Source organism: Chiloscyllium plagiosum, unplaced genomic scaffold (assembly GCF_037043375.1).
Source record: "Chiloscyllium plagiosum isolate Xiang-an unplaced genomic scaffold, Cpla_swu_hap1 HiC_scaffold_14, whole genome shotgun sequence".
NCBI classification, from domain to species: Eukaryota; Metazoa; Chordata; class Chondrichthyes; order Orectolobiformes; family Hemiscylliidae; genus Chiloscyllium; species Chiloscyllium plagiosum.
Window position 1 is genome coordinate 59,012,561 of NW_028270152.1, and position 25,662 is coordinate 59,038,222.

The following is a 25,662-nucleotide window of genomic DNA, read 5'->3' on the forward strand; positions in this document are numbered from 1 at the left end:
TTGGTTGAAGATGAGTAACTGTGATGCTGGGCAGCTAAGGAGGATACAGAGATGGACCAGCCACTTGGTACTCCTGGCCAAAAATGGTTCAAATACTTCAGCTATGCCCTTTAAAGTGATGTGATGGACTTTACCATTATGACTTGACGTAGTCAGAGCTTAGATCTGTCTACCACTTGCTGCTTAGCTTGCAAGTAATCCTGTGTTGTAGCTTCACCAAGTTGACAACTCATATTTATTTATGCCTGGCACTGCTCCGAACATGTCCTCCTACATTGTGTCCGATTCAGTACTGTGGTAGTGCCATGCTACATGATGGATGGCACCCTCAACATAAAGTCAGAATTTTGTCCGAGCAAAGATTATGCAGTGGTCATTCATTCCAATACTGCCATTCATGTAGAAATCTCTGATACATAGATTGGTGAGGACAAAGTCAGGTAGATATTTCCCTTTTGTTGGTTGCACAGTCGAGCAAATGTGGCCTTCAAAACTGCCAGTGGGCCAGGCCAAACCTAGAGATAGTGACTGTAGTATTTGGTAAATGTTCTGTCAGGTGTGATTCCATGAAAATAACTATTACTTGCCCACTGTACAGGACATTTATCAATTTTGGCACAACCCCTCAGGTGTTGCGAAGGTAGAATTTGCAGGGTCAAGAGGGATGGGCTCTTATTGTTTCCAGTGCCAGGTGGTCCATCTGGTCCATTCCTCTCTTTAGACTTTTGAGCATTTGGATACAAGTTCAGTTAACAGTCAATTACATTGCAATGGCTCTGGTGTCACATATAGGCAGACTGGATAAGAACATCACATTTCCTTCCCTCAAGGACATTAGCAAACAAGATGGGCTTTTACAACAATGGTTTGAACCAATGCCCAATTACAGTCATAGAATCATAGAGATCTACAGCATGGAAACAGACCCTTCGGTCATGGGCGGCACGGTGGCAAGCACTGCTGCCTCACAGCGCTAGAGACCCGGGTTCAATTCCCGCCTCAGGCGACTGACTGTGTGGAGTTTGCACGTTCTCCCCGTGTCTGCGTAGGTTTCCTCCGGGTGCTCCGGTTTCCTCCCACAGTCCAAAGATGTGCAGATCAGGTGAATTGGCAATGCTAAATTGCCCGTAGTGTTAGGTAAGGGGTAAATGTAGGGGTATGGGTGGGTTGCACTTCGGCGGGGCGGTGTGGGCTTGTTGGGCCGAAGGGCCTGTTTCCACACACTGTAAGTAATCTAATCTAATCTAAACCCGTCTATGCCGACCAGATATCCCAATCCAATCCAGTCCCACCGACCAGCACCCTGCCCATATCCCTCCAAACCCTTCCTATTCATATACCCATACAGATACCTTTTAAATGTTGCAATTGTACTCCCACTGACAATGCATTCTATGCACTTACCACCCTCTGTGTGAAAAGGTTTCCCCTTAGGTTCATTTTATATCTTTCCCCTCTCACCCTGAGGCTATGCCCTCTAGTTCTGGACTCCCCCACCCCTTGTCTATTTATCCCAACCATGCCCCTCGTGAGTTTATAAACCTCTCTAAGGTCACCCTTCAGCCTCTGACGCTCCACGGGTTCTTGATTACATGTTCAGTGACATTATCGCTAAACACCAGCGCCCTTATTATCATAAAAGACATTAGCAATTCCAGAAGGTACATGTTCTCGCTGATCGTGGTCATCAATAACCTCAAACAACACCAGGTACAGGATCAAGAGATGGCACTGCTAATTCTGCCACTCCTTGTGACAACTGATGTACAGTTTCCTGGTCAGTTTCCCAAAATATCCTGATGAAGGGCTCCTGCCCGAAACGTCGATTCTCCTGCTCCTCGAATGCTGCCTGACCTGCTGTGCTTTTCCAGCACCACACTCTCAACTCTGATCTCCAGCATCTGCAGTCCTCACTTTCTCCTTCCTGAAATGTTGTCACTGCTGGAACAAAGACAGCACATCCATGGAGATTCTAAACCCAGATAAGTGCCATTCCATTTTTGTAGTGCCCCCCATACAGGTACAACAAAACGTTCATCAGAAAAGGGAGCAGTTACCTACAACCCAAATGCTCAGACCTCAGGATGCACTTCGAATTATGAATTGCGATAAAAAAGGCAATCTCACACTGTGAGAGTCGAAATGAGCTTTACATTTCCAAAATCATAGTACGGTCTTTGTTAGAAGAAACACTTACCCGGATTTGACTGCATAATCAAACATTTGGAAAAATAAATAGAAAATATTGAAAACATTCAGGTCAGGAAACATCAGTGAAAACAAAAAGTGACAGTTCTTTTTCTCTCTACATATACTTTCTGCTTTATTGAGTATTTGCTGCAATTTCTATTTGTATCTCAGATTTCCAGCATCTGTAGTAATTTGCTTTTGCTGGATTTTGCTATGTGCAATTCATTCAACTTTCACTTATCCAGAGCCATTGGGTCAGATGATGCTTGGCAAGTTGCAAGCTGCAGTGAGCAGAACATTCAAATGACAAGCAGCCTGCACTGAGTAGCTTGAACTTGGGAGAATGAGCAGACAACTGTGTACATCCTTAACCAAACTCATTAACAAAAGTCTTTAACAAATATGGACATTTATTCTGGAAATAATTTAATAAATGTCAAATCAGATACAGAATGCCTTTAGAAAAGGACATATTGAATTGAGAGAACAAAAGACAAGATTATAAAAAACATTTTTTTTAAATTTCAGACAAAATTAGAAGGCAGAGTGATTATATGAACATTGTCCCAAAGATGAATTTTAAGTGTTAGAAAGATTGTGTGGCAGTAACCATAATGTACCACATGGATTTAGACGAGATGGACAAATCAATGTTGTGTCCTCTGTTTAGTTTAGTCCATAACCACAATGTCAGGACCTGAATTTGATGCCTTTAAACATAATTAAATGGGAAGCTAGAATGAGAGATGCTGTTGATGTGCACCTTCCAATAAACAGCACACCTTGGACAACAATTTCTGGATTATTAAATTTGAAATGCACAAGTTTTGTCCCCAGGAAGTTACTATCTGGTTTGTGCATGAATATTAGGAAGTACTGTGACCATTATTTTCACAATAAAATCTTGGCTAAAACTCTGTTAAAAACAGGATATTACACAAGAATTAAAGATGATATTTGCGCACTCGAGATCTTATTACTGCACTGCAGAATATGCAATAAAAAGAAACAAGTAGAGGTGCCTATCAACTGACATTCCAAGTCTCATTACTTGAGAGTGACATATTTGGTGATGAGTATCTAAGATACATAAAGAATTATGCTGATTGTGCTAATTGGCAAAACAATTACTGATGACAACAGAATTTCAAACAGCAGTTTCAAAACATAAACTAATCAGTTAGATAGAAAGACGTTGAGTGGAAACATGTCGAAGTTGAAAAACAAGTCATGACATTAAGCTGATGGATCTACTGGTTACCAAAGGTTCCTCGCCAAAGTTTTTTTTCTAAAGTCGCAAGGTTCGAAACATACTTGGTGCACTGGATCTCCAAAGATCTGCATTTTCACTTCCGCATTTTAAGTTGACACTAATTGCATTTCCGGTTGAAGTGCTAAAGCTATAACACTGTACTTCATGCAACAAAGGAAAAGTTTCAGAGGCAGGATATGCCAGAGTTACTCGAAGCTAGCACAGCTGGAGTAAGAACACAGTCTGAAGGAACTTGCTGGTGCTCCATCAGGGCCTTAACTTTTACTGATTTAATTAGAGCTCATTGAGCCTGTGAATATTGCTGACTGACTTGCTTAGGATTAGAGCAATATAGTTTCTGTCCTGATTAGTCTGATCCTCCATAATGTTTTTAATTAAGGTTCCTCAATTCAATTGCCAGGAGACATTTTTAGAAGTTTATGACCTAAATGGAAATGTTTATGACCTAACTAGAAATTCTCCAGATGCACTTTTCTCTTTGCAAGATACTTGATGCACCTGATGTGTATAAAAGGAGGAGATTCATACCCAAGTGACTTGCTCTCCAAACAAAAATTAGTTTGAGGTTGAACAATAATACGTCAAACTGAAAAGATACCTGAAGAACAGAGAAAGCTGCTAAGATAAAGATAATTATTCTATGGCATTAAACTGCATTACAATCATGCAAGGGAAATATTAGAAAAATCACTTTTCTCAGTATTCAATTTTCACAGCATTTACGCATATGGTAGGGGCAACATATGACCAACAGACAACACGGCAAAGCCCAGTGGCTGATGGGACTGGCAAAAAATCAGGGCACAATTAAAGAACAGGACAAATGATTCCAAGACATTTAATTGGATAAAAAATTTCGGAGTGCAATTCATTTGCAAAAGAAAACTTACTGGAGGTGATGTGTATTTCCCATATTTAAATGTTAAGGGTACATTATACTAATACAAATGTGTTATTTAATTTGCACTATGAATGAAGAACTGAAGGTCATAGATAGATAATTGAAAGCTTCAAACAAACAAGAGTTGAGAAGAAGTCTTTTTCCTCATGTCCCACTGGGTTTCTGGAATGGGCCATGCAAAAGAGGAGCCACTGTGACATATATTAACTCTGCCAACAAAAACATGGATGACAGATGATCAGATGATCCATGGTATTACTTCAAAATGGGGTATAGGAGTAACCAAATTTCAGCTGGAGAGATTTGGATAAATAGTCCCGACATCTGCAAAATAGTTTTAAACTTCACAAAATTCTTCTCATAGAAACCCTTTGCAGGACGGTAGGTATATGGAACCTTACAATCTTGTTTGAGGTACGTGGACAGATCACACTATGGGCTAGATAGATAGAATTCTATTTCCACCTCTAACTGGATAAAAACAAAGGTATATTTTGATCAGTCCCACCCTTGAGTTTCAAGGACAGAAGGCCCTGTTACACAACAGTGGATCAGATCAGGGTGAAAACAACCCTCTCTTGTTTCAGCAATAAATTCAGGAGTTGAGACATCATACAGACACTTTCACAATGCGGGAAACTTGTGGGGATAGGATATCAGATGAACGGGGTTTGGTTAGGGGGTTAAGGGTAATGGTTAGTGGGGGGGGGGGGGGGGGGAAGGATGCCAGGTAGGTGAGGGGGATCATGTAGCATGTGGGCATGGGCAACAGGTTGGCATGTGAGTGAGGGGAATTAGTTGTCAAGTAAGCAGATGTCTTCAAAAAGTAGAATGAGGGGTCAATTCAGGGAGGTTGCTGGATCTTCAGAGAAAGTGCGGACTGCAGGCTGGAGATCAGAGTCGAATAGTGTAGTGCTGTAAAAGCATAGCTGGTTAGGCAGTATCTGAGGATCAGGATATCCCAACCCAATCTAGTCCCACCTGCCAGCACCCAGCCCATATTCCTCCAAACCCTTCCTATTCATCTACCCATCCAAAAGCCTCTTAAATGTTGCAATTGTACCAGCCTCCACCACATCCTCTGGCAGCTCATTCCATACACGTACCACCCTCTGCGTGAAAATGTTGCCCCTTAGGTCTCTTTTGTGTCTTTCCCCTCTCACCCTAAACCTATGCCCTCTGGTTCTGTAATCCCTGCCCCAAGGAAGAGACTTTGTCTATTTATCCATGCCCCTCAAAATTTTGTAAACCTCTATAATGTCACCCCTCAGCCTCCGACGCTCCAGGGAAAACAGCCCCAGCCTGTTCAGCCTCTCCCTGTAGCTCAAATTCTCCAACCCTGGTAACATCCTTGTAAATCTTTTCTAAACCCTTTCAAGTTTCACGACATTTTTCAAATAGGAAGGAGACCAGATCCTGGGGCATTAGTTCCAAAGAGGTAAGGTTTCAAATCTGTTGGGGTCAGGCGATGGGGCAGTGTGTTGGAAATTGAGCTTGTCAGGTTTTGGGAAGAATGGGGGAGCGGTATTGTCAGTTCAATTTAATAGTTATCAAGGAATTAGAATGGATGTTCAGTCCTTTAACTTTCTGAAGTAACTATTAAGCTTAAGGGAGTCAGAACTCTTGAAAATCTTCAAATCTAACTCAATAGTGGAATTTGTTTGCAGGGTTTCCCATGCCTGAGGAAATTCCTGCAAAGTAAGCTGTGTCAAGATTTGCACTTGGTCCTGACATACAGATCTAATCTACCCAGCTAAAAGCATTTCTGGGCCTATTGAGTACTTGTGAGCTAAGTAAAGATCAACTTGATAGGCTGATCAAGAACTAAGAAAACCATTTGGTTTCAGTTTAACTTCATTTGTTAGAATCTGTATTGATTTTTCATGACTTTTATCAAATTTTGGTTTGCAGCTGTGAACTGGGAATTGTGAGTTGAAAATGACTAGTGGACTTTGGGACCAGCTTGCAGTTATAAGGAAAAGAACAAACCAAACAAACTTTTCTTTGTTTTAAGGCCAGGCCTGGGGATTAATTGCAGACTGAATCTCAATTAAAAGAGATTCTACAGAAGGAAGGTTAAACAGATAGCATGAGATGACTATTAATGAGGTCAGTTCCTGGGAATTGGTTCTGCAAAGTTTGGAATAGAGTCGTGTGTGTGGTGCTGGAAAAGCGCAGCATGTCAAGCAGCACCTGAGGAGCAGGAGAGTCAATGATTCAGGTAAAAATGAATGAGGCCGTGAGCCGAGGAGGTGGTGAGATCAATGGGTGGGGGAATGGGGCTGGAGCGAAGGTAAATGAGCGTGTGATAGGTAAATGGAGGTGGGGTAATGGTGATAGGTCAGAGAGGAGGGTGGAGCAGTTAGGTGGGAAGGAGGATGGACAGGTAGGAAAGGTCATGAGGGTGGAAGGTTGGAACTGGGATAAGGTGGGGAGAGGGGAATGAGGAAACTGGTAAAATCCACATTGATGCTCTGGGGTTGGAGGGTCCCGAGGCAGAAGATGAGGTGTTCTTCCTCCAGGCATCGAGTGGTTAGGGACTGGTGATGGAGGAGGCCCAGGACCTGCATGTCCTTGGCAGAATGGGAGGGGGAGTTAAAGTGTTCGGCCACAGGGCGGTGGGGGTTGGTTGGTGCAGGTGTCCTGAAAGTGTTCTCTAAAGCACTCTGTGAGTAGGCAAGTTTGGAATAGACCCTATATTCAAGCAGATGGCAAATGCTGATTCATAATTGAGGCCTCATGAAAAGATAATTAGTCTATCAGAGCAGGACTAGAGCTGAAATTGTTTTTTGACCTGTGTTTTCTCAAGAAATGTTTTGCTGTTGGTGACACAGCATGGAGATTTGAAAATTCCCTACCTAATCTCCCATCCCAGCTTTTGGAAACCAACAGAGTAGAAAGGTGAGTTGGAAGTATGACTAACTGAAACGTACTTAAGTGAACTGAAACGGTGACTCTGATCAACATTTCCAGCAAAGCAATGAATGTACATCTACGTCTGTGAAACAATATATTGTGGAAACCATTTCATGTAATCGGCCAGTTTTGTCATTTTTTTTGTTTATCCCTTAACCATATTTGTTTGTCTGTCTATCTTTTGTGTGAATGGGGCATAAGGACAAGTATTTCAGTTTTAAAGTGTGGACATTAATTCAATTGTCTTATTGTTGAATATTTTTTTCTGCCAAAGTTATTGCCTATTTTATAAATTATTAAGTTTTTAGTTGGAGATACAAAATCAGTGTCTGGGATTAATCAAAGTCTGGAAATAGTTGTTCAAACTTGTCTACGAGGAATCATTGTTTTAAGTGTGAAGAGTCTTCTGAAGTTTGAATTTACTGTTTTGTGAATACAGAGGTAGAAAGATTGATGTGGTTCAGCTGTCTATCTCCATGTCGTGACACATTAAAGCTCGGTAATAATCCTGTAGAGGTCAAAGTTATCATAAAAAAAGCTGTTGCAATCTTTAGTCAGAGAAATGGTGTGCTTCAACTGCAGGTGACAATAGATCAAGACATAAAAAAGGATATAACTCAGTGATGATTGCCTTCATAGAGCAAAGCTCCTGCAAGCACTGCTCCTCTGATTAGTACAGATATGTTTAATTTTGTCTATATATAGTGATGTGGGGTAATTGCCAGTTTGATTTCACAGCATTCCAGTGATGGAAGAGAATTCCCACTGTGCCTTGTCTGAAGAAATTGTTAGCTGGAGGTATATGGCTGACAATAGATGGGAAACGTAATTGACAATAGCAAAAATGATTATAAAAACTACCCAACTCTATTCAAAATATGATAACTGCAAATGACAGCACTGTGGATATTTCTCCTCAGCTGCCTTTTCTATACCTGCAGAACGCTAAAGCCATCTTTACATCAGTTAGAGTATATCTTGTGGAAATATAATGGAGATGGCAGTCAAAGTATTGTGTCATCATGTCACTATCAGCTCATTTGTATTTATCCATCCAAACCATTTACAGTCTGATAAGTTTTTAGAAATTAACGGATCAATCCAGTTTGCAAGAACAGAGATAATCTACGGGTACTTGTAAAACAGTTATAACATATCTACCTCTGAGCTCAGAGGCCCAGGTTCAAGTTCCATCTGCCCTGGTGGTGTGTACTAACATTTCTGAAAAGATTGATTTGAAAATAGATATGTAAGGAAAAGAGATATTTTTAATACTTATGGGACATGGGCATCACTGGCTGGCCAGCACTTATGGTCCATTTGGAATTCTGCTTGAGAAGGTGATGGTGAGCTATCTTCTTGAACCACTCAGTCCATGTGCTATACCTTCCATTAGGAACACAGTGCCCTGAGGGAGGAAAATCAGGATTTTGACCCAGCAACAGTGAAGAAACAGTGATATTTTTCCAAATCAGGATGAGGAGTGGCTTGGAGGGGAATTTATAGGTGGTGATGTTCCCACATATCTGCTGCCCTTGTCTTGGTAGATAAAAGTGGATATGGACTTGGAAAGTACAGTTTAAGGATCGTCAGTGAATTCTGCAATGCATGTTGTAGATGGTACACACTACTGTGACTGAGCATTACTGGAGGAGTGAGTGAATGCTTATGAATGTGGTGCCAATGAAGTGGGCTGCTTTGACCTGGATGATGTCAAACTTCAAGAGTGTTGTTGGAGTTGCATTCATCCAGGCAAGTGGGAATATTCCATCACACTCCTCACTTGTACCTTATAGATGATGCACAGGCTTTGAAGAGTCAGATGAGTTACTCACCACAATATTCCTAGCCTCTGACCTGCTCATGTAGCCACTATGTTTATGTGGTAGTTCAGTTAAGTTCTGGTCAATGGTAAATTCAGGAGGTTGACAAGGGAATTCAGTGATGGTGGCCTGGCAGTTGGGTGGTGTGCAAGCGACTTACCACTTACAGCCATAGCATTGATATTGTTGCATTTGAACACAAACTGCTTCAGTACCCAGGAGTTGCGAATGGTGCTGAACATTGGCAAACATCTCCACTTCTGACCTTATGATGGAGGGAAGGTCAGTGATGAAGCAGCTGAAGATTGGGCCTAGGACACTGCCCTCAGGAACTCCTGCACAGATGTCTGGGAGCTGAGATGGCTGACCTCTAACAACCACGACCATCTTCCCATTTGTCAGGTGTGACTCCAGGCAATGAAGAGTTTACCCCCACTACCCACTGATTCCATTTTTTGCTAGGGCTCCTTAATGCTATACTCAGGGTTGATTGCAGCCTTGATGTCAAGGGCTGACACACTCAGCTCACCTCTAGAATTCAGCTCATTTGTCTGTGATCCAAACAAGGCTGCAATGAAGTCAGGAGCTGAGTGGCCCTGGCAGAATCTAAACTGGAAATCACCGAGCAGGTTATTGCTGAGTACTTTATAGCACTATTAATGACACTTTTCATCACTTTACTAATGATCGAGAGTAGACTGATGGGGGCAGTAACTGGCTGGTTTGGATTTGTCCTGCTTTTTATGTGCAGGACAATTTTCCACATTGTTAGGTAGGGAACTGTACTGGAACAGCTTGGCGAGGGAAGTGGTAAAGTACTGGAGCACAAGTCTTCAATACAATTGCCAGAATGTTGTCAGGGCCCACAGCCTTTGCAGTATCCAGTGCCTTCAACTGTTCCTTGATATCACGTGGAGTGAATGAAATTGGCTGAAGATTGGTATCTGTCATGATGAGGACCACTGGAGGAGCCAAGATAGATCGTCTACTCAGCAATTCTGGCTGAAGATTGCTGCAAATGCTTCAGTCTTATCTTTTGCAATGATGCATTGGGTTCTTCCATCATTGAGGATGGGGATAGTTATGCAGCGTCCTCCTCCACTGAGTTGTTTAATTGTCCACCCCATTCACGAATGGATGTGACAATACCACAGAGCTTAAATCTGATCCATTAGTTTTGGGATCACTTGGCTCTGCCCATCATTTGCTGCTTACACTGTTTGCCATGCAAGTCATCCTGTTTGGTAGCTTCACCAGGCTGACACTTCACTTTTAAGTATGTCCTGGCATGCTCTCCTGCAGTCTCCATTGACCAAGGGTTGATTCCCTCGCTCAATGGTAATGGTAGAGTGAGAGATGCTGGACCATGTGCAGGAGTACAATTTTGCTGCCATTGATGGCCCATTAACCTCATTGATATCCAGTCTTGAGTTGCTCGATCCTTTTGGAGTCTGTGCCATTTCGCACGGTTATAGAAGGTATTCTCAATATGTTGGCAAGTCTTTGTCTCCCACAAGGACTGTGCAGCAGTCATGCAGATACTGCCATGAAGTGTCAGTGGGGGTTGGCAAGAATGAGGTTAAGTATGTTTTTTCCTTGTTATTGGTTCCCACACCAGCTACTGTAGACAGAGTCTGACAGCTATATCCCTTAGGATTCGACTAGCTCTATCAGTAACGCTGCCGCTAAGCCATTCTTGCTGATGGACTTTGAAATTCCCCACCCACAGGATGTTATCTGCATTTGCCACCCTCAGCGCTTCCTTCAAGTGTTGTTCAACATGGAGGATTACCGATTCATCAGCGGAGGGAAAACATATATAATAATCAACAGGAGGTTTCCTTGTCCATGTTTAACCTGAAGGCACGAGACTGCATGGGGTGCAGAGTCAATGTTGAGGACTCTGAGGGCAGCTCCCTCCTGTGATCTCCAAATAGCCCCTGACTTTGCAGGGTTGACAGGGCTACTTTAGCTGTGGTCGTTTCCAATGCCGAGGCCGATGCCACATGGTCCATCCAGTTTCATTCCTTTGTTGAGACGTCATAGCGATCGATATCATGGAAAGGTTTGCTAGGTGACTTCAGAGAGCAAATAACACGGCTGTGAGTCGGCTAGATCTGTGGGGCTGGAAGATTTCCTGTCCGGAAGGACATTAGTGAGCCAGAGGGGTTTTCCTGATGATGGACAATGGTTTCACAGTCATCAGAGGATTCTTAAGTCCAGATTTTTAAAAATTGAATTCAAATTCCACCATCCGCTACGGTGGAATTTGACTCAAGTTCCCCAGAACATTACCCAAATTTCTGGATTAATAGTCTAGCAACAATACCACTTGGCCATCACCTCCCCGAAAATCATATTTTCCAGAATTTATTGATACCATTGTATTATGATGGCAAAAGCAACTCAAAATAAATAACATCTTGGAGTGCAATAAGTTCTCGAGCACAAGACTTCAGTACAATTGCAGGAATGTTGCTAGTGACAATACCATGAGCTCTAAGCTTATTTAGCAGCCTCCTGTGTGGCAGCTTGTCAAAGGGCTTGTGGGTATCCAAATAGATCACATCCACTGGCTCTCTTTTGTCTAACTTGCTTGTTAAACTCCTCAAACAATTCTAACTGATTTGTCAGGCATGCCCTCCACTTGATGAAGGCAGGCTGATTGAATCCTCTTTTACCATGCAGTTCCAAGTATTAGCTGAAAATGTGTTGCTGGAAAAGCGCAGCAGGTCAGGCAGCATCCAAGGAGCAGGAGAATCGACTTTTCGGGCATAAGCCCTTCTTCAGGGCTTATGCCCGAAACATCGATTCTCCTGCTCCTTGGATGCTGCCTGACCTGCTGTGCTTTTCCAGCAACACATTTTCAGCTCTGATCTCCAGCATCTGCAGTCCTCACTTTTTCCAGCTCCAAGTATTAAGCAATCTCATAATTGTAATGGACTTTAAAACTTTATCAATAACTGAGGTCATGCTAACTGACCTATAGTTTCCTTCTTCTGCTTACCCCAATCTTAATTAGGGGTGTTGCATTAGCCATTTTCCAGTCCTCGAGCACCCTCCCTGTCTCCAGTGATTCCTGAATGATCACTACCAATGCCTCTGCAATCTCCTTAGCTATCTCCTTCAGAACTCTGGGGTGTAGTCAGGGTAATTTATCCACCTTCAGACCTTCCAGCTTCCCCAGCACCTTCTCCTTAATGATGGCCACCACATTCACCTCTGCCCCTGATTCTCCTGAAGTTCTGGTATGCTGCTGGTGTGTTCCAATGTGAAGACTGATGGAAGGTACCTATTCAGTTACTCTGCCATTTCTCGGCTCTGCATTACCAATTCACCCGTCTCATTTTCTCGTGCTTCAATGTCAATTCTTGCCTCTCCATTACCTTGTAGATATCTAAAATAAATTCCTGTAATTTTATTTTATATTACTAGCAAGCTTACTCTCGCACTTCATCTTCTCCCTGCTTATTGCTTTTTTTGTTATCCTCTGTTGGTTGTTAAAGGCTTCCTAATCCTCTGGCTTCCTGCTAAAATCACAACATTAGATGATTTTTCTTTTGCCTTTATGCTGTCTCTGCTTGTCAGCCATGGTTGCCTCGTTATCCCCTTTGTATGTTTCTTCCTCCTTGTGATGGATTTCTGCTTTGCCTCCTGAACTATTCCCACAAACTCTTTCCATTGCTGCTCCACTGTCTTCCCTGCTCAGTTCCCCTTCCGGCCAATTCTGGCCAGCTCCACACAACACAATCTGATATCTGAAGTTACCTTTACTCAGTTGTAACAAAGTTACATCAGATTCCAGCTTCTTCCTCTCAATCTGAAATAAATGTTCATTGCGCTCTCCAAAAAGAACTCGTCAAGATATTCTCATGCCTACGTGTCAAAAGGACTCTCAGGTTGTCTTAATTGGGGATTTGATTTTACACTGAATCGCAGGATGAACAAATACAATAGGAGATAGGTGACCTGTGAATCAGTTATATAAATGGAAACAAAATAATAAATCAGGTCAGAACTTATGTTCAACAAGCCAGCAAGAACTAACTGTACAGCCTAAAATCCTACAGAAAGCACCATGCTTTAGTAACATTTGTCAGCTATATCCCATTAAGTTAGCTCTCCTGATATCTCCCTGCTAACGGTAGCATTGCTGTTCATCTTCCCACAGTTATAGCTATATCATTGCCTTTTATTTTGAGATGATAAGACGATATAGGATGAATTATTTCTGTCTGGCCACTAAAAGAACAAAACTTACATGGCGTAACAATCAAGCTGATGGGCTCTTTCTGTGCAATTGTTCTTGTTCTGGAAAAATGTGCGAAACAAAGGTAGTCTTCCCGGCTGTCAGATGACTGGACATTTGAAAAGTAAAGATCTCCATTCAGCCCCTGGGAAGCTCTGCTGTTCTGTTGTATACGCTGTATCTCTGAAAATTAAAACAACTTTTATTAAACCATAAAATGTGTTTACAATGGTGATTTGCCGACACACTTCGCTAATTTCACTTCTACAATTTATAAAGGCCATTGATTCCATCCCAGCAATTCATTATACAATTGTACTCATAACATCAATGAATTAAAAAATTAATAACACCAATTTTTAATAACGGTAGCAGATCTAACTTTCTGGCTCTCAATTATTCCTATTGTTCAGCAGACATGCTCTTTTTTTCTGACACCTGGTTATGCAGTTAAAAGAAAATTTAACAGAAGCAATAACAGAATAAGGCTAATTTGTTGATTAATCACACCTCTCTGGTATGCTAAATATCATAGCATGGAACCTCAACTTGCAAACCTCACACAATTCTCAAACTACAGCCTCCATTATTTACAGTGAGCATGCTGGTGGTACATACAATTTGCCTATCATTACTGGTGGATGGTAAGATCAAAAAGGTGCACAACCAACAATTTCTTTTTTTAACGTGAAACAGGAAATCAGAGTCTGCAACTATCTATCAGACTTATTATATATGCTTCCAGAATCTCATCACTCAAGCAATCATAATTTAATGAAACATGAACAGCTGGAGACTGGAGTTTGAGTTCAGCACAGCCTTTTAAATCAGAGTATGCGAGATCAGAGATCTGCCCTTTATTCAATTTAGTTTCCTTGGGATCCCTAATATCTAACCTCATGCTTTACAGTAATTCAGTATCACTGACAGAAAGCAATAATTCATGACATCTTTCTTTTCATTTACAATGTCAGTACTGTCAGTTTTCAAGAGGTCTACATACCTCTTAGTTATATTGTTTTTCCTAATACAGTTGTAGAAGATGAGTGTTGATCTTGATACCAGTGCAAGTTTTTTGTACTCCTTTTCATTGTTCTTATTTTCTATACAGCCACCTTTTGTTTTTCTTTATATTTCTTCCATTAACCAAAATCTGTTAGTTTTTGTGCTTGATGTTTGCATTTTTTAAAATTTTGTATTGTCTCTTGGTTTGATTTAGTTTGTCTAAATAATGCATATGATGTGCCTTTGCTGCATAATATCTTAAATGCTCCAAATGATTAAATCAAATCATTATAATTCCAGACTGACAGCTGTTTCAAAATGACAGCTGTTATGGCAGAAGAATTGTAAAATTAAAACTGATTTTATTCCCCAACATTTCCATTTTCGTTATTTTGCAATCAGAAAAGAAAAGCCAATTGAGGCTGACAAAGACATGAGCAGATGCGATGCTGACTGAATTTACCAATTTAGTTTAACAGCCGGCTGGTATGCGTAGTCATAAATGTATAAGAGATGGCACTTACTGCTGGTCATCCAATAAATATTTAATGGAGGTGGCCCACTGGGAGGATTGCAGGGTAGTACTACAGCATCGCCCTCCTCAACTTCAAAATGTTTTATACTTTCTTTTGGAAATCTCGGGATAGCTGGGAAAGACAAAACAAAGCATTAGTCATAATGTGTGAAGTTACTAGAAAGAGAGCACAAGCCAGACAGACAAATGCAGTTGAATGAACTGCATGCCTGGTCAAGGTCAGTAAATGTCAAATTTCTTATTTCATTAACTGCATCATGATCCTCACACACTACTCAATGTGTCACACCCAATTGTCACCTTCCAACAATCTCCATCAATCATGATTCTATCATGACAATAATCTAATACTTGTAGCTTTATATTGTCCTTGCATACTTGGCACTGCTCTAAATCTCACACCCGCACCTCACAGGCTGCATGCACTGTCAACTTATTCAAGCTGGACAGACATCATCTGAACATGTTACACCACACTTAGTAATACATTTTCCTCATTTTATTCAGGGAAAGTCGTCACATAATTGCAGGCATTGGTTGTCAAACAGACAGGACCAGGCAAAAATGCGTGTTTACACTCCAGTGGAGAAAATCATTACCAGCAGGTGGTCATCACTGACACTCTGGATAATAACAACTTGAGAACATAAGAAATAGAAGTGGGAGTGGGCCACCTGGCCCCTCGAACCTGCCCCTCAATTCAGTAAGATCATGGCTGATCTTCTTGTGGACTCAGCTCCACTTATCCGCCCGCTCACCATCACCCTTAATTCCTTCATCGTTCAAAAGTCTATCTATTTTCGCTTTAAAAACATTCAATGCGGTAGCTGCAGTAGTTTCACTGGGCTGGGAATTCCACAGACTTACAATCCTATGGATGAAGAAGTTCCTCCTGGACTCAGTCCTAAATTTATTCTCCCTTATTTTGAAGTTATGCCTCCTTTCTGGAATCAACCGTGTGAACCTTCTCTATATCCGCTCCAATGCCAGTACATCCTTTCTCAAGTAAGGAGGCCAAAACTGTACACAGTACTCCAGGTGTGGCCTCACCTTCACTTTATACAGCAATAGCACAACCTCCCTATTTTCAAACTCCACCCCTCGAGTAATGAAGGACTTGTCTTCTTAATAACCTGCTTCACCTTCAAACCAATGTTTTGTGATTCATACACAAGGATATCCAGGGCCCTCTGCAGATCAGCATGCTGCAATTTTTCACCATTTAAATAACAGTGGGACTAAAACAATTAGAAATTATTATATACATAGTTAATCTTCCTAATCTTCCAGTTCTCCCACATCCCTCTTTCTTCATCTGATCTCGATGCTACAAATGGCATCAAGCTCACTTTTGCCCCCAACTCTCCCCTTAGCACAACATTCCTGTTCTCTCCTTCTCCATTTGGATATATCTATACTGCAACCGGGCAGGGAGTGGAGATGGAAGAAAAAGAAATTCACCATCATGTTTATAGCCACAAGGTCAGAAATGCACACTGTGCTTTAGATGGTAAGATAGAACTGCAACGTGGACATAGAGTGAATCCAGCCATAAGTTGCCTCCAGGCAAGGAAGGAAGCAATTGTAGCACAGATGCCATGTCGCTTGAGAGCAAGATAAAAACAGAATTCTGCTCAGACAGACTCAAATGAGCACCTTGTGGGAACAGGGCAGAGCAGGTCAGAGGCTGGATACTCATTGGAAGTCACTCATCTCCTGACTCCATTAAGGTTCTCCAGAGGTTACAAGGTATCAGTAAGAGTATCATGAAACATTGTGCACTTGGCTGGTTGACTGCAAACACTGATGCAGAGCCTGATGCCAGCCATGAAAAGGAGCCCATTTGATAAGCAGTCCATCCTGCACCATAAATGTTTACCTTGCTCCAAAGTTGCCAGACTGCAGTGCACTGTACACCATCTGCACTGATGTACTGAAGTAACTCACCAATGTTCCTTCACCAGCACTTTTTAAACACACAATTTATAACATCAATGAGAAGAAGGGAAGCTTACGCATAACGGTATCACTAGCTGCAGGTCATGCACCATGCCATTCTTTCACCATCACTGCTTGAAAAATGGGTATTCCCCACCTAAGAGTGCGGTCAGGATATTTTCGCACACAGACTACAAAGGTTCAAAACATTGGCTCAAAACATTGGCTCAAAACATACCCTTCAGGGCCATGAGGGATGGGTATTAAATGTTGTCCTTATCAATGAAAACTACATCACAATGAACAACTTCAAACAAAAACAAGAACACGCATCTTAAATACAGATGTGAATGAGTTCAAGATGGACTGCAGTCAGGCTTGATTAAAAACAATCTCACCTAACCACAGTAATTTCAGTTCCCAATCGTATTTATCTAAGAATGTTGAAACTGCCATGATATAATTCAAAGAATCATGGGGAATCTACCCTGTATTAAGGACAAAAGTGTAACTGGGGAGAGAATAGGGCCCCTCAAAGATCAGCAAGGTGACCTTTGTGTGGAGCCGCAGAAAATGGGGGCAATTTTGCATCAGTGCTTACTTTGGAAAAGGACATGGAAGATACAGAAAGTAGGGAAATAGATGGTGACATCTTGAAAAATGTCCATATTACAGAAGAGGAAGTGCTGGATGTCTTGAAACACATAAAAGTAGATAAATCCCCAGGACCTGATCAGGTGTACCCTAAAACTTTGTGGGTAACTAGGGAAGTGATTGCTAGCCTGTTGCTGTGATATTTGTATCATCGAAAGTCACAGATGAGATGCCGGAAGACTGGAGGTTGGCTAATGTGGTGCCACTGTTTAGGAAAGGTGGTAGGGACATGCCAGGGAACTATAGACCGGTGAGCCTGATGTCAGTGATGGGCAAGTTGTTGGAGGGAATCTTGAGGGACAGGATGTACATGTATTTGAAAGGCAATGACTGATTAGGGATAGTCAACATGGCTTTGTGCGTGGGAAATTATGTCTCACAAACTTGACTGAGTTTTCTGAAGAATTAATGAAGAGGATTGATGAGGGCAGAGCAGTAGATTTGATCTATATGGACTTCAGTAAGGCGTTCAACAAGGTTCCCCATGGGAGACTGATTAGCAAGGTTAGATCTCATGGAATACCAGAAGAACTAGCCATTTGGATACAGAATTGGCTCAAAGGTAGAAGACGGAGGGTGGTGGTAGAGGATTGTTTTTCATGCTGGAGGCCTGTGTCCAGTAGAGTCCCACAAGGATCGATGCTGGGTCCACTACTTTTCAACATTTATATAAATGATTTGGATGTGAGCATAAGAGGTATGGTTAGTAAGTTTGCAGATGACACCAAAATTGGAGGTATAGTGGACAGCGAAGAAGGTTACCTCAGATTACAACAGGATCTTGATCAGATGGGCCAATGGGCTGAGAAGTAGCAGATGGAATTTAATTCAGATAAATGCGAGGTGCTGCATTTTGGGAAAACAAATCTTTGCAGAACTTTTACACTTAATGGTAATGTCTTGGGAGTGTTGCTGAACAAAGAGACCTTGGAGGAGTGCAGGTTTATAGCTCCTTGAAAGTGGAGTCGCAGGTAGATAGGATAGTGAAGAAGGCGTTTTGTATGCTTTCCTTTATTGATCAGAGTATTGAGTTACAGGAGTCGGGAGGCCATGTTGTGGCTGTACAGGACATTGGTTAGGCCACTGTTTGAGTATTGCATGCAATTCTGGTCTCCTTCCTATCGGAAAGATGTTGTGAAACTTGAAAGGGTTCAGAAAAGATTTACAAGGATGTTGCCAGGGTTGGAGGATTTGAGCTATAGGCTAGGCCTGTTTTCCCTGGAGTTTCGGAGGCTGGTGGGCAACCTTATAGAGGTTTACAAAATCCTGACAGGCATAGATAGGATAAATAGACAAAGTATTGTCCCTGGGGTGGTGGAGTACAGAACAAGACAGCATAGGTTTAGGGTGAGAGGGGCAAGATATAAAAGAGACCTAAGGGGTAACCTTTTCATGCAGACAGTGGTACGTGTATGGAATGAGCTGCCAGAGGAAGTGGTGGAGGCTAGTACAATTGCAACATTTAAAGGGGATTTTTTTTGGATATATGAATAGGAAGGGTTTGGAGGGATATAGGCCAGGTGCTGGCAGATGGGACTAGATTTGGTTGGGTTATCTGGTCAGCATGGACGAGTTGGACCGAAGGGTCTGTTTCTGTGCTGTACATCTCTATGACTCTATGATTGAAAATGGGCAATAATACAGAAAATTCACTTCACTGTCCATAAAATGCTTTAGAAATTTCTGAGACTTTAACTCACTCTAAATGCAAGTCTTTTTGTTTAATTTTTTTCCTATCGGTGCTTCAATTATCTTGTGGAAACAAACTCAATTCCAAATTAAAAAGTCATATAGATGTACAGCATGGCACCTTCAGTCCAACTTGTCCATGCTGACCAGATATCCTAAATTAATCTATACCCATTTGCCACCATTTGGCCCATATCCCTCTCAATCCTTCCCATTCATATATCCATCCAGACGTCTTTTAAAGATTGTAATTGTATCAGCCTCCACTACTTCCTCTGGCAGCTCATTCCATACACACACCACCCACTGTGTGAAAAGGTTGCCCCTTCGGTCCCTTCCAAATCTTTCCCCTCTCACCTTAAACTTATGCTCTCTTGTTTTGGACTCCCCCACTCAGTTGTGAAAGATGAAAGGGTTCAGAAAACATTTACAAGGTTGTTGCCAGGGTTGGAAAGTTTGAACTGTGGGGAGAGGCTGAATAGGATAGGGTAAGTTTCCCTGAAGTATCAGAAGTTGAGGGGGTGACCTTATCGAGGTTTCTAAAATCCTGATGGTCGTGGATAGAGTGAAGAATTGCTGAGGTAATTTTGAACTTGCCATGTTTTTTCACTACACAAGGGGAAAAAGTAGTCGAATATTGATATACACCAAGAATTAAGTTTGCAATAATAGTTGTTTGCAATCTATGCTTTCAGCTTTCAGAGATGAATTAAATTATGCCCAAATCTATCACAAGGTGTTCTTTTTTTTACCACCCTTCTCTTGGGAAGTCATTTAGGCAGTCTAATTCATTTTGTAGCAATTGTGGGGAACAAGACAAACTGCCCTGCAACTTGATACTATAAAAATACCAATTAAAAAGATTGCAAGTCCATCTGGTGAGGGAATTGGGGAAGACAGTTGTTAAGGAGCTTTATATGGGTCGATAGAATGTGAAGTTGTTCTGCAGTTAAAGTTCAAGCATTTTATTCCAGTACAGGAGAGCTTTCTCTCTGGCTAAACAAATTGATGCTCTTGGCCAGAATAGAAAAGTATTCTATTTTCCATTATAATCTCAAAATTTGATGAACAGAAACAACAATCACCCAAAAATGCAAAGAAAGAATTTGGCACCAAAAAAAAACATTATACAATGAAAGTGGGAACATTTATCAGAGACATTCTGCGTCATAGAATGGTGGACACATTTCCTTACATAGGAAATTATGCACTTTGTTTAGTCCAAGACTTCATCAAACTGCATGCCATTTCAAGAGTAGTGTTGCTTGCTCAGAATCAGAACCCCTTGTGTCCAGACTGAAATATATAATCAAACTTACATTTCAGTGCAGTACTGAGGGGAAGGTTGCACTGTTGGAATACAGCATTTTCAGTGGGATAACAAAGCAAAGCCCTGTCTGCCTGTTTGTATAAGTGAGAAACAGAGCACAGTGAAGAAGATTATGTCAAAGTACAACAGGACCTTCATCAAATGAGCCGATGGACCAAGGAATTTAATTTAGATATGTGGCGTTGCATGTTTGCAAGTCAAATCAGTGCAGGACTTATATACTTAATGGTAGGGTCCCAGGGACTGTGGCCAAACAAAAAGACAGTAGGGGGCAGGTTCATAATTCCTGGCAGGTAGAGTCATTGGTAGACAGGGTAGTGAAGGCAGCATTTAGTATACTAGCCTTTTTTGGTCAGTGCATTGAGTGTAAAAGAGTTGGGATGCCATATTAAGGCTGTACAGAACATTGGTTAGGCCATTTTTTGGAATACCATGTGCAAAGAAAAGATGTTGCGAAACTTGAAAGGGCACAGAAAAGATTTACAAGGATGTTGCCAGGATTGGAGGGTTTGAGCAAAAGGGAGAGACTGAATAGGCTGGGGCTAATTTCCCTTGAGCGTCGGAGGCTGAGGGATGAACTTATAAAGATTTATGAAATCATGTGGGGTATGAACAGCCAAGGTCTTTTTCCCAAGGTGGGGTGGGGGAGTCCAGAACTAGAGGGCATGGGTTTAAGGTGAGAAGGGAAAGATTTAAAAGGGTCCTAAGGGGCAATGTTATCACACAGAGGGTGGTGCATGTATGGAATGAGCTGCCAGAGGAAGTGGCAGGGGCTGGTACAATGGCAACATTTAAAAGGCATCTGGATGGGTATATGTTTAAGAAGAGTTCAGAGGGATATGGCCCAAGTGCGGGCAAATGGGACTAGATTATTTTAGGATATCTGGTCAGTGTGGGATGAGTTGGACTGAAGGGTCTGTTTCCATGCTTTATAACTCTACAACATGATGATAAGTTAAATATTTGCATCTGACTGCAAAGGTACTTGTGCATTAATATTAAAATGTCAAATTAAACATACCTTAGTCACCTCAAATTAAATTAAAATTGCAATTTTGTACCCTGCAGGGTGTTCTCCAACATCAAGCATTTCTTGTTAAGAAACCTATTCATGAATAGATAACACAGCAATGTTCTTCTGGTATCAAGCCGCGTAGACATTATTACCTAGTTATATCCTTTGGAGCATTATTCATAAACGTTTTGTGGAGATTTATAATTCAAAGATATTTCTAAATTACTAAGCATTGCCTGAAGTTCAATGCATTGTCAGACTTTTATACAGACACAATGGCATTGCTTCACTCCCTACCATGCCCACCACCATTCAGAGGTTAATTGATCAGTGGTGAAAAGAAACTCCACAACTTGACCAGGTTACTCCACAGCCACTGGGCTCTTACTTGGCTCAAGTGGGACCTTCCCCTCACCTCCCATCAGGAAGGATGTCCTGCCCTCCAGGACTGATAGTCAATCAAATCTCATGATCCCCACATGAGTACTGAGACTGTCGAGTTTGGGGACTTCCAAAAGAAGCACCATAGAGCTTCACATAAAGGGAAGTCCTGGGAAGAGTGGCTGGACTTGATGAGGAGTGGGGAGGATGTGAGGACATGCAACTTTGACAGAGGGACTTTGACAGAGGGGAATGTGGGTTGGCACTTTGCTGAAGGAGGGTCTACAATCGGTTGCAGGTGCCCAAATCAGAGGCACTGACCTCCCATCTCCATAGGGTGCCAACAGGAGCACCAACACGTAGCTTTAGCACCTGACAATGGAGATAAATTCCCACAAGTAGCAGAAGGGTGTCCTTAATTGGCTGTTCATTGGACACACAAGGGCATCAGTTTACCCACAGGTGAGATGATTTGCTGATGCCTCCACTGTCATGAGTCAAACCCCAGCAGGGATGGGTCGGTAACAGGCATCCTTCTGCCATTCTGATACACCATTTTCAGCCCCTGTCCCACACCCATTAACCAGTTCATTTAGGAAAAGTAATGGGGAGAGGGAGGGGTTGTTGTTCATAACACTCCAACAGTTTCTTGCTCTTGAGCTACACAATTCCTCTCACACCCTTGCTATTCTTCCCCCTCACCCGAGAAATTAAATGAATTACAGAACTAAAGTCTGAATTCATTCTTTTGTCATAAATTTTAATTCCAACTAAATACTCATCTGACATATACAAAAATAATCTTGAACTTAAATGCAGTAAGAAACATAATGTAGATTGAGAACTTGCCTTGATATGTACCTTGTAACATGGACATCCTCATGAAAGTAGTTTTAGATTAATGTGTATCCTTACACCATCAATTTAATACAGGTAATCATCCATACTCTACCATAAACAACTGTGGATTGCATAAATTTGGAGCCAATACAGGCCTGGCAGATCTGAGTTATGTTGGCAACTCTCACATCATTCATCAACGAAAACAAAAAAATTGTAAAAAGCCTTCCAGCATGAAGAGAAAAACACTAAGATTAAAAATAGTTGAAAAATGTGGTACTGGAAAAACACAGCAGGCCAGGCAGCATCCGAGGAGCAGGATAATCGACGTTTCGGGCATGAGCCCTTCTTCAGGATTCCTGAAGAAGGGCTCATGCCCGAAACGTCGATTGTCCTGCTCCTCGGATGTTGCCTGGCCTGCTGTGTTTTTCCAGCACCATATTTTTCAATTCTAGTCTCCAGCATCTGCAGTCCTCACTTTCTCCTAAGATTAAAAATATCCAAAATTTGGTTTAGAACATTCCCGGGTAGTCCATAAAGATTTTTTTTAATGTAGAAACAAATGGTTATTCGTTGATGTGCATTCTGGGATGTAACTAGCATATTTATTTTAACATTTCAAACTGAATCAAAATTACACTGTCCTTTTGTATTTGTATCCTAAAATAATGCGTGCAGAATCTACATAACATCCTACGAACAACAAACCTTCAAAAAATTTGAAAATCTTTGTAAAAACAATTCCATACAAACTCATAAAAATGAGCGGAAATAGGCCAAAAGGCCCTTTGAGCCTGCTCTGCCCTTTAATAAGATCAGGACTAATCTGACTGTAAACTCAAATCCATTCCCGCCTCTCCCTGATAATCTTTCAAACACTTATTTACCAAGAACCTACCTCTAAATTAAGAATATTCAAAGACTCTGCTCCGACTGCCTTTTCAATATTTTAGACTCAGTACTCTGAGTAATGCATTCACTTCACCTCTGTTCTCAATAGACAGCTTCTTATTTTCAAACAATAATCCCCAGTTCAAAATTCTCCCTGAAGGGGAAACATCTTTTCCACACCTCTCTTATTTTGACCTCTCAGGATACTATTAATTCAGATTTTATTCTACTGAGTTCCTCAAGCTACACACCTAACCTGTCCAAGTTTGAGTCATAATACACTCAGCTATTCCAGGCATTAGTCTGCTAAATCTTCACTTAATTTTTCCAACATATTTACATCCTGCCTTAATTAAGGTGACCAATACTGTGCACAGTACTCCATGTGTGGTCTTACCAATGCTTTAAGTATAATCCCTCTAACTTCTGTATTTAGTTCCCCTCATAATAAATTTTCACATTGAGAAGAATTAGAATTAATGTTTATTGTCACACATTATCAAGTTATGAAAGAACTGAAGTTCAGTGAAAAGTCTACAATGTCGTCAATACATGGCACCATCTTAGGTACAAAAAATAGGGAAAATAAAGCTGGAAGACTGGAGGTTGGCTAACATGGTGCCACTATTTAAGAAAGGTGGTAAAGCCAGGGAACTGTAGACTGGTGAGCCTGACATCGGTGGTAGGCAAGTTGTTAAAGGGAATTCTGAGGGATAGGATTTACATGTATTTAGAAAAGCAAGGACGGGTAGTCAACGTGGCTTTGTGCATGGGAAATTGTGTCTCACGAAACCGATTGACTTTTTTGGAGAAGTAACAAAGAGGATTGATGAGGGCGTGATCTATATGGACTTCAGTAAGGCATTCGACAAGGTGGCTCATGGTAGACTGGTTCGCAAGGTTGATCACATGGAGTAGAGGATGAACTAGCCATTTGAATACAGAACTGGCCAAAGGTAGAACACAGAGGGTGGTGGTGGAGGGCTGCTTTTCAGACTGGAGGCCTGTGACCAGCGGTCTGCTGGAATGATTGGTGCTGGGTCCACTACTTTTTGTCATTTATATAAATGAGTTGGATGTGAGCATAGGAGGCATGGCTCCTAAGTTTGCAGATGACAACAAAACTGGAGATGCAATGGAGGTTACCTCTGAGTACAGCGGGATCTTGATCAATGGCAAATGGACTTTAATTTCGATGAATGTGAGGTACTGCAGTTTGGAAAGGCAGACCAGGGCAGGACATATACTCTTAATGGTAACGTGCTGGGGAGCATTGCTGAACAAAGAAACCTTGTAGGTTTATAGCTCCTTGAAATTGGAGTCGCAGGTAGATAGGATAGTGAAGGCGGCATTTGGTATTCTTGCCTTTATTGGTCAGTGCATCAAATATAGGATTTGGGAGGTCATGTTGTGGCTGTACAGGACATTAGTTAGGCCACTATTGGAATATTGCATCAGTTCTGGTCTCCCTGCCATTGAAAGGATGTTGTGAAACTTGAAAGGGTTCAGAAAAGATTTACAAGGATATTGCCAGGGTTGGAGGGTTTGAGTGCAGGGACAGGCTGAATAGGCTGGGGCTGTTTTCCCTGGAGCATCGGAGGCTGAGGGATGACCTTATAGAGGCTTATAAAATCATGAGGAGCACGGACAGGATAAATAGACAAGGTCTTTCCCCTGGGGTGGGGGTGTCCAAAACTAGAGGGCATAGGTTTAGGGTGAGAGGGGCAAGATGTTAAAAAGGACCGAAGGGGCAATTTTTTCACGCAGAGGGTGGTGCATGTATGGAATGAGCTGCCAGAGGAAGTGGTGGAGGCTGGTACAATTACAAAGGCATCTGGATGGGTAAACAAATAGGAAGGCTTTAGAGGGATATGGGCTAAGCACTGGCAAATGAGACAAACTTCGGATATCTGGTCAACATGGATGAGTAGGACCGAAAGGTCTGTTTACTTCTAAGTCTAAGAGTTGGACCATATGGTCTGTTTATGTGCTGTACATTACGTGACTCTATGACTCTAAAAGTTATACTATG

General features: G+C 41.7%; 1 protein-coding gene across 13 annotated transcripts in view; it reads right to left on the minus strand.

The window, feature by feature from the left end:
* Positions 1 to 25,662, minus strand: part of chl1b (cell adhesion molecule L1-like b) — a 900,313-nt gene that overhangs the window by 474,721 nt on the left and 399,930 nt on the right. For all 13 annotated transcript variants that reach the window (XM_087994484.1, XM_087994483.1, XM_087994485.1 and 10 more), the window contains 2 exons: positions 14,882 to 15,004; positions 13,365 to 13,535 (listed from right to left, as the gene is read on the minus strand). In XM_087994484.1, coding sequence (XP_087850610.1) covers positions 13,365 to 13,535; positions 14,882 to 15,004 — 294 coding nt within the window. The remainder of the gene's footprint in view (positions 1 to 13,364; positions 13,536 to 14,881; positions 15,005 to 25,662) is intronic.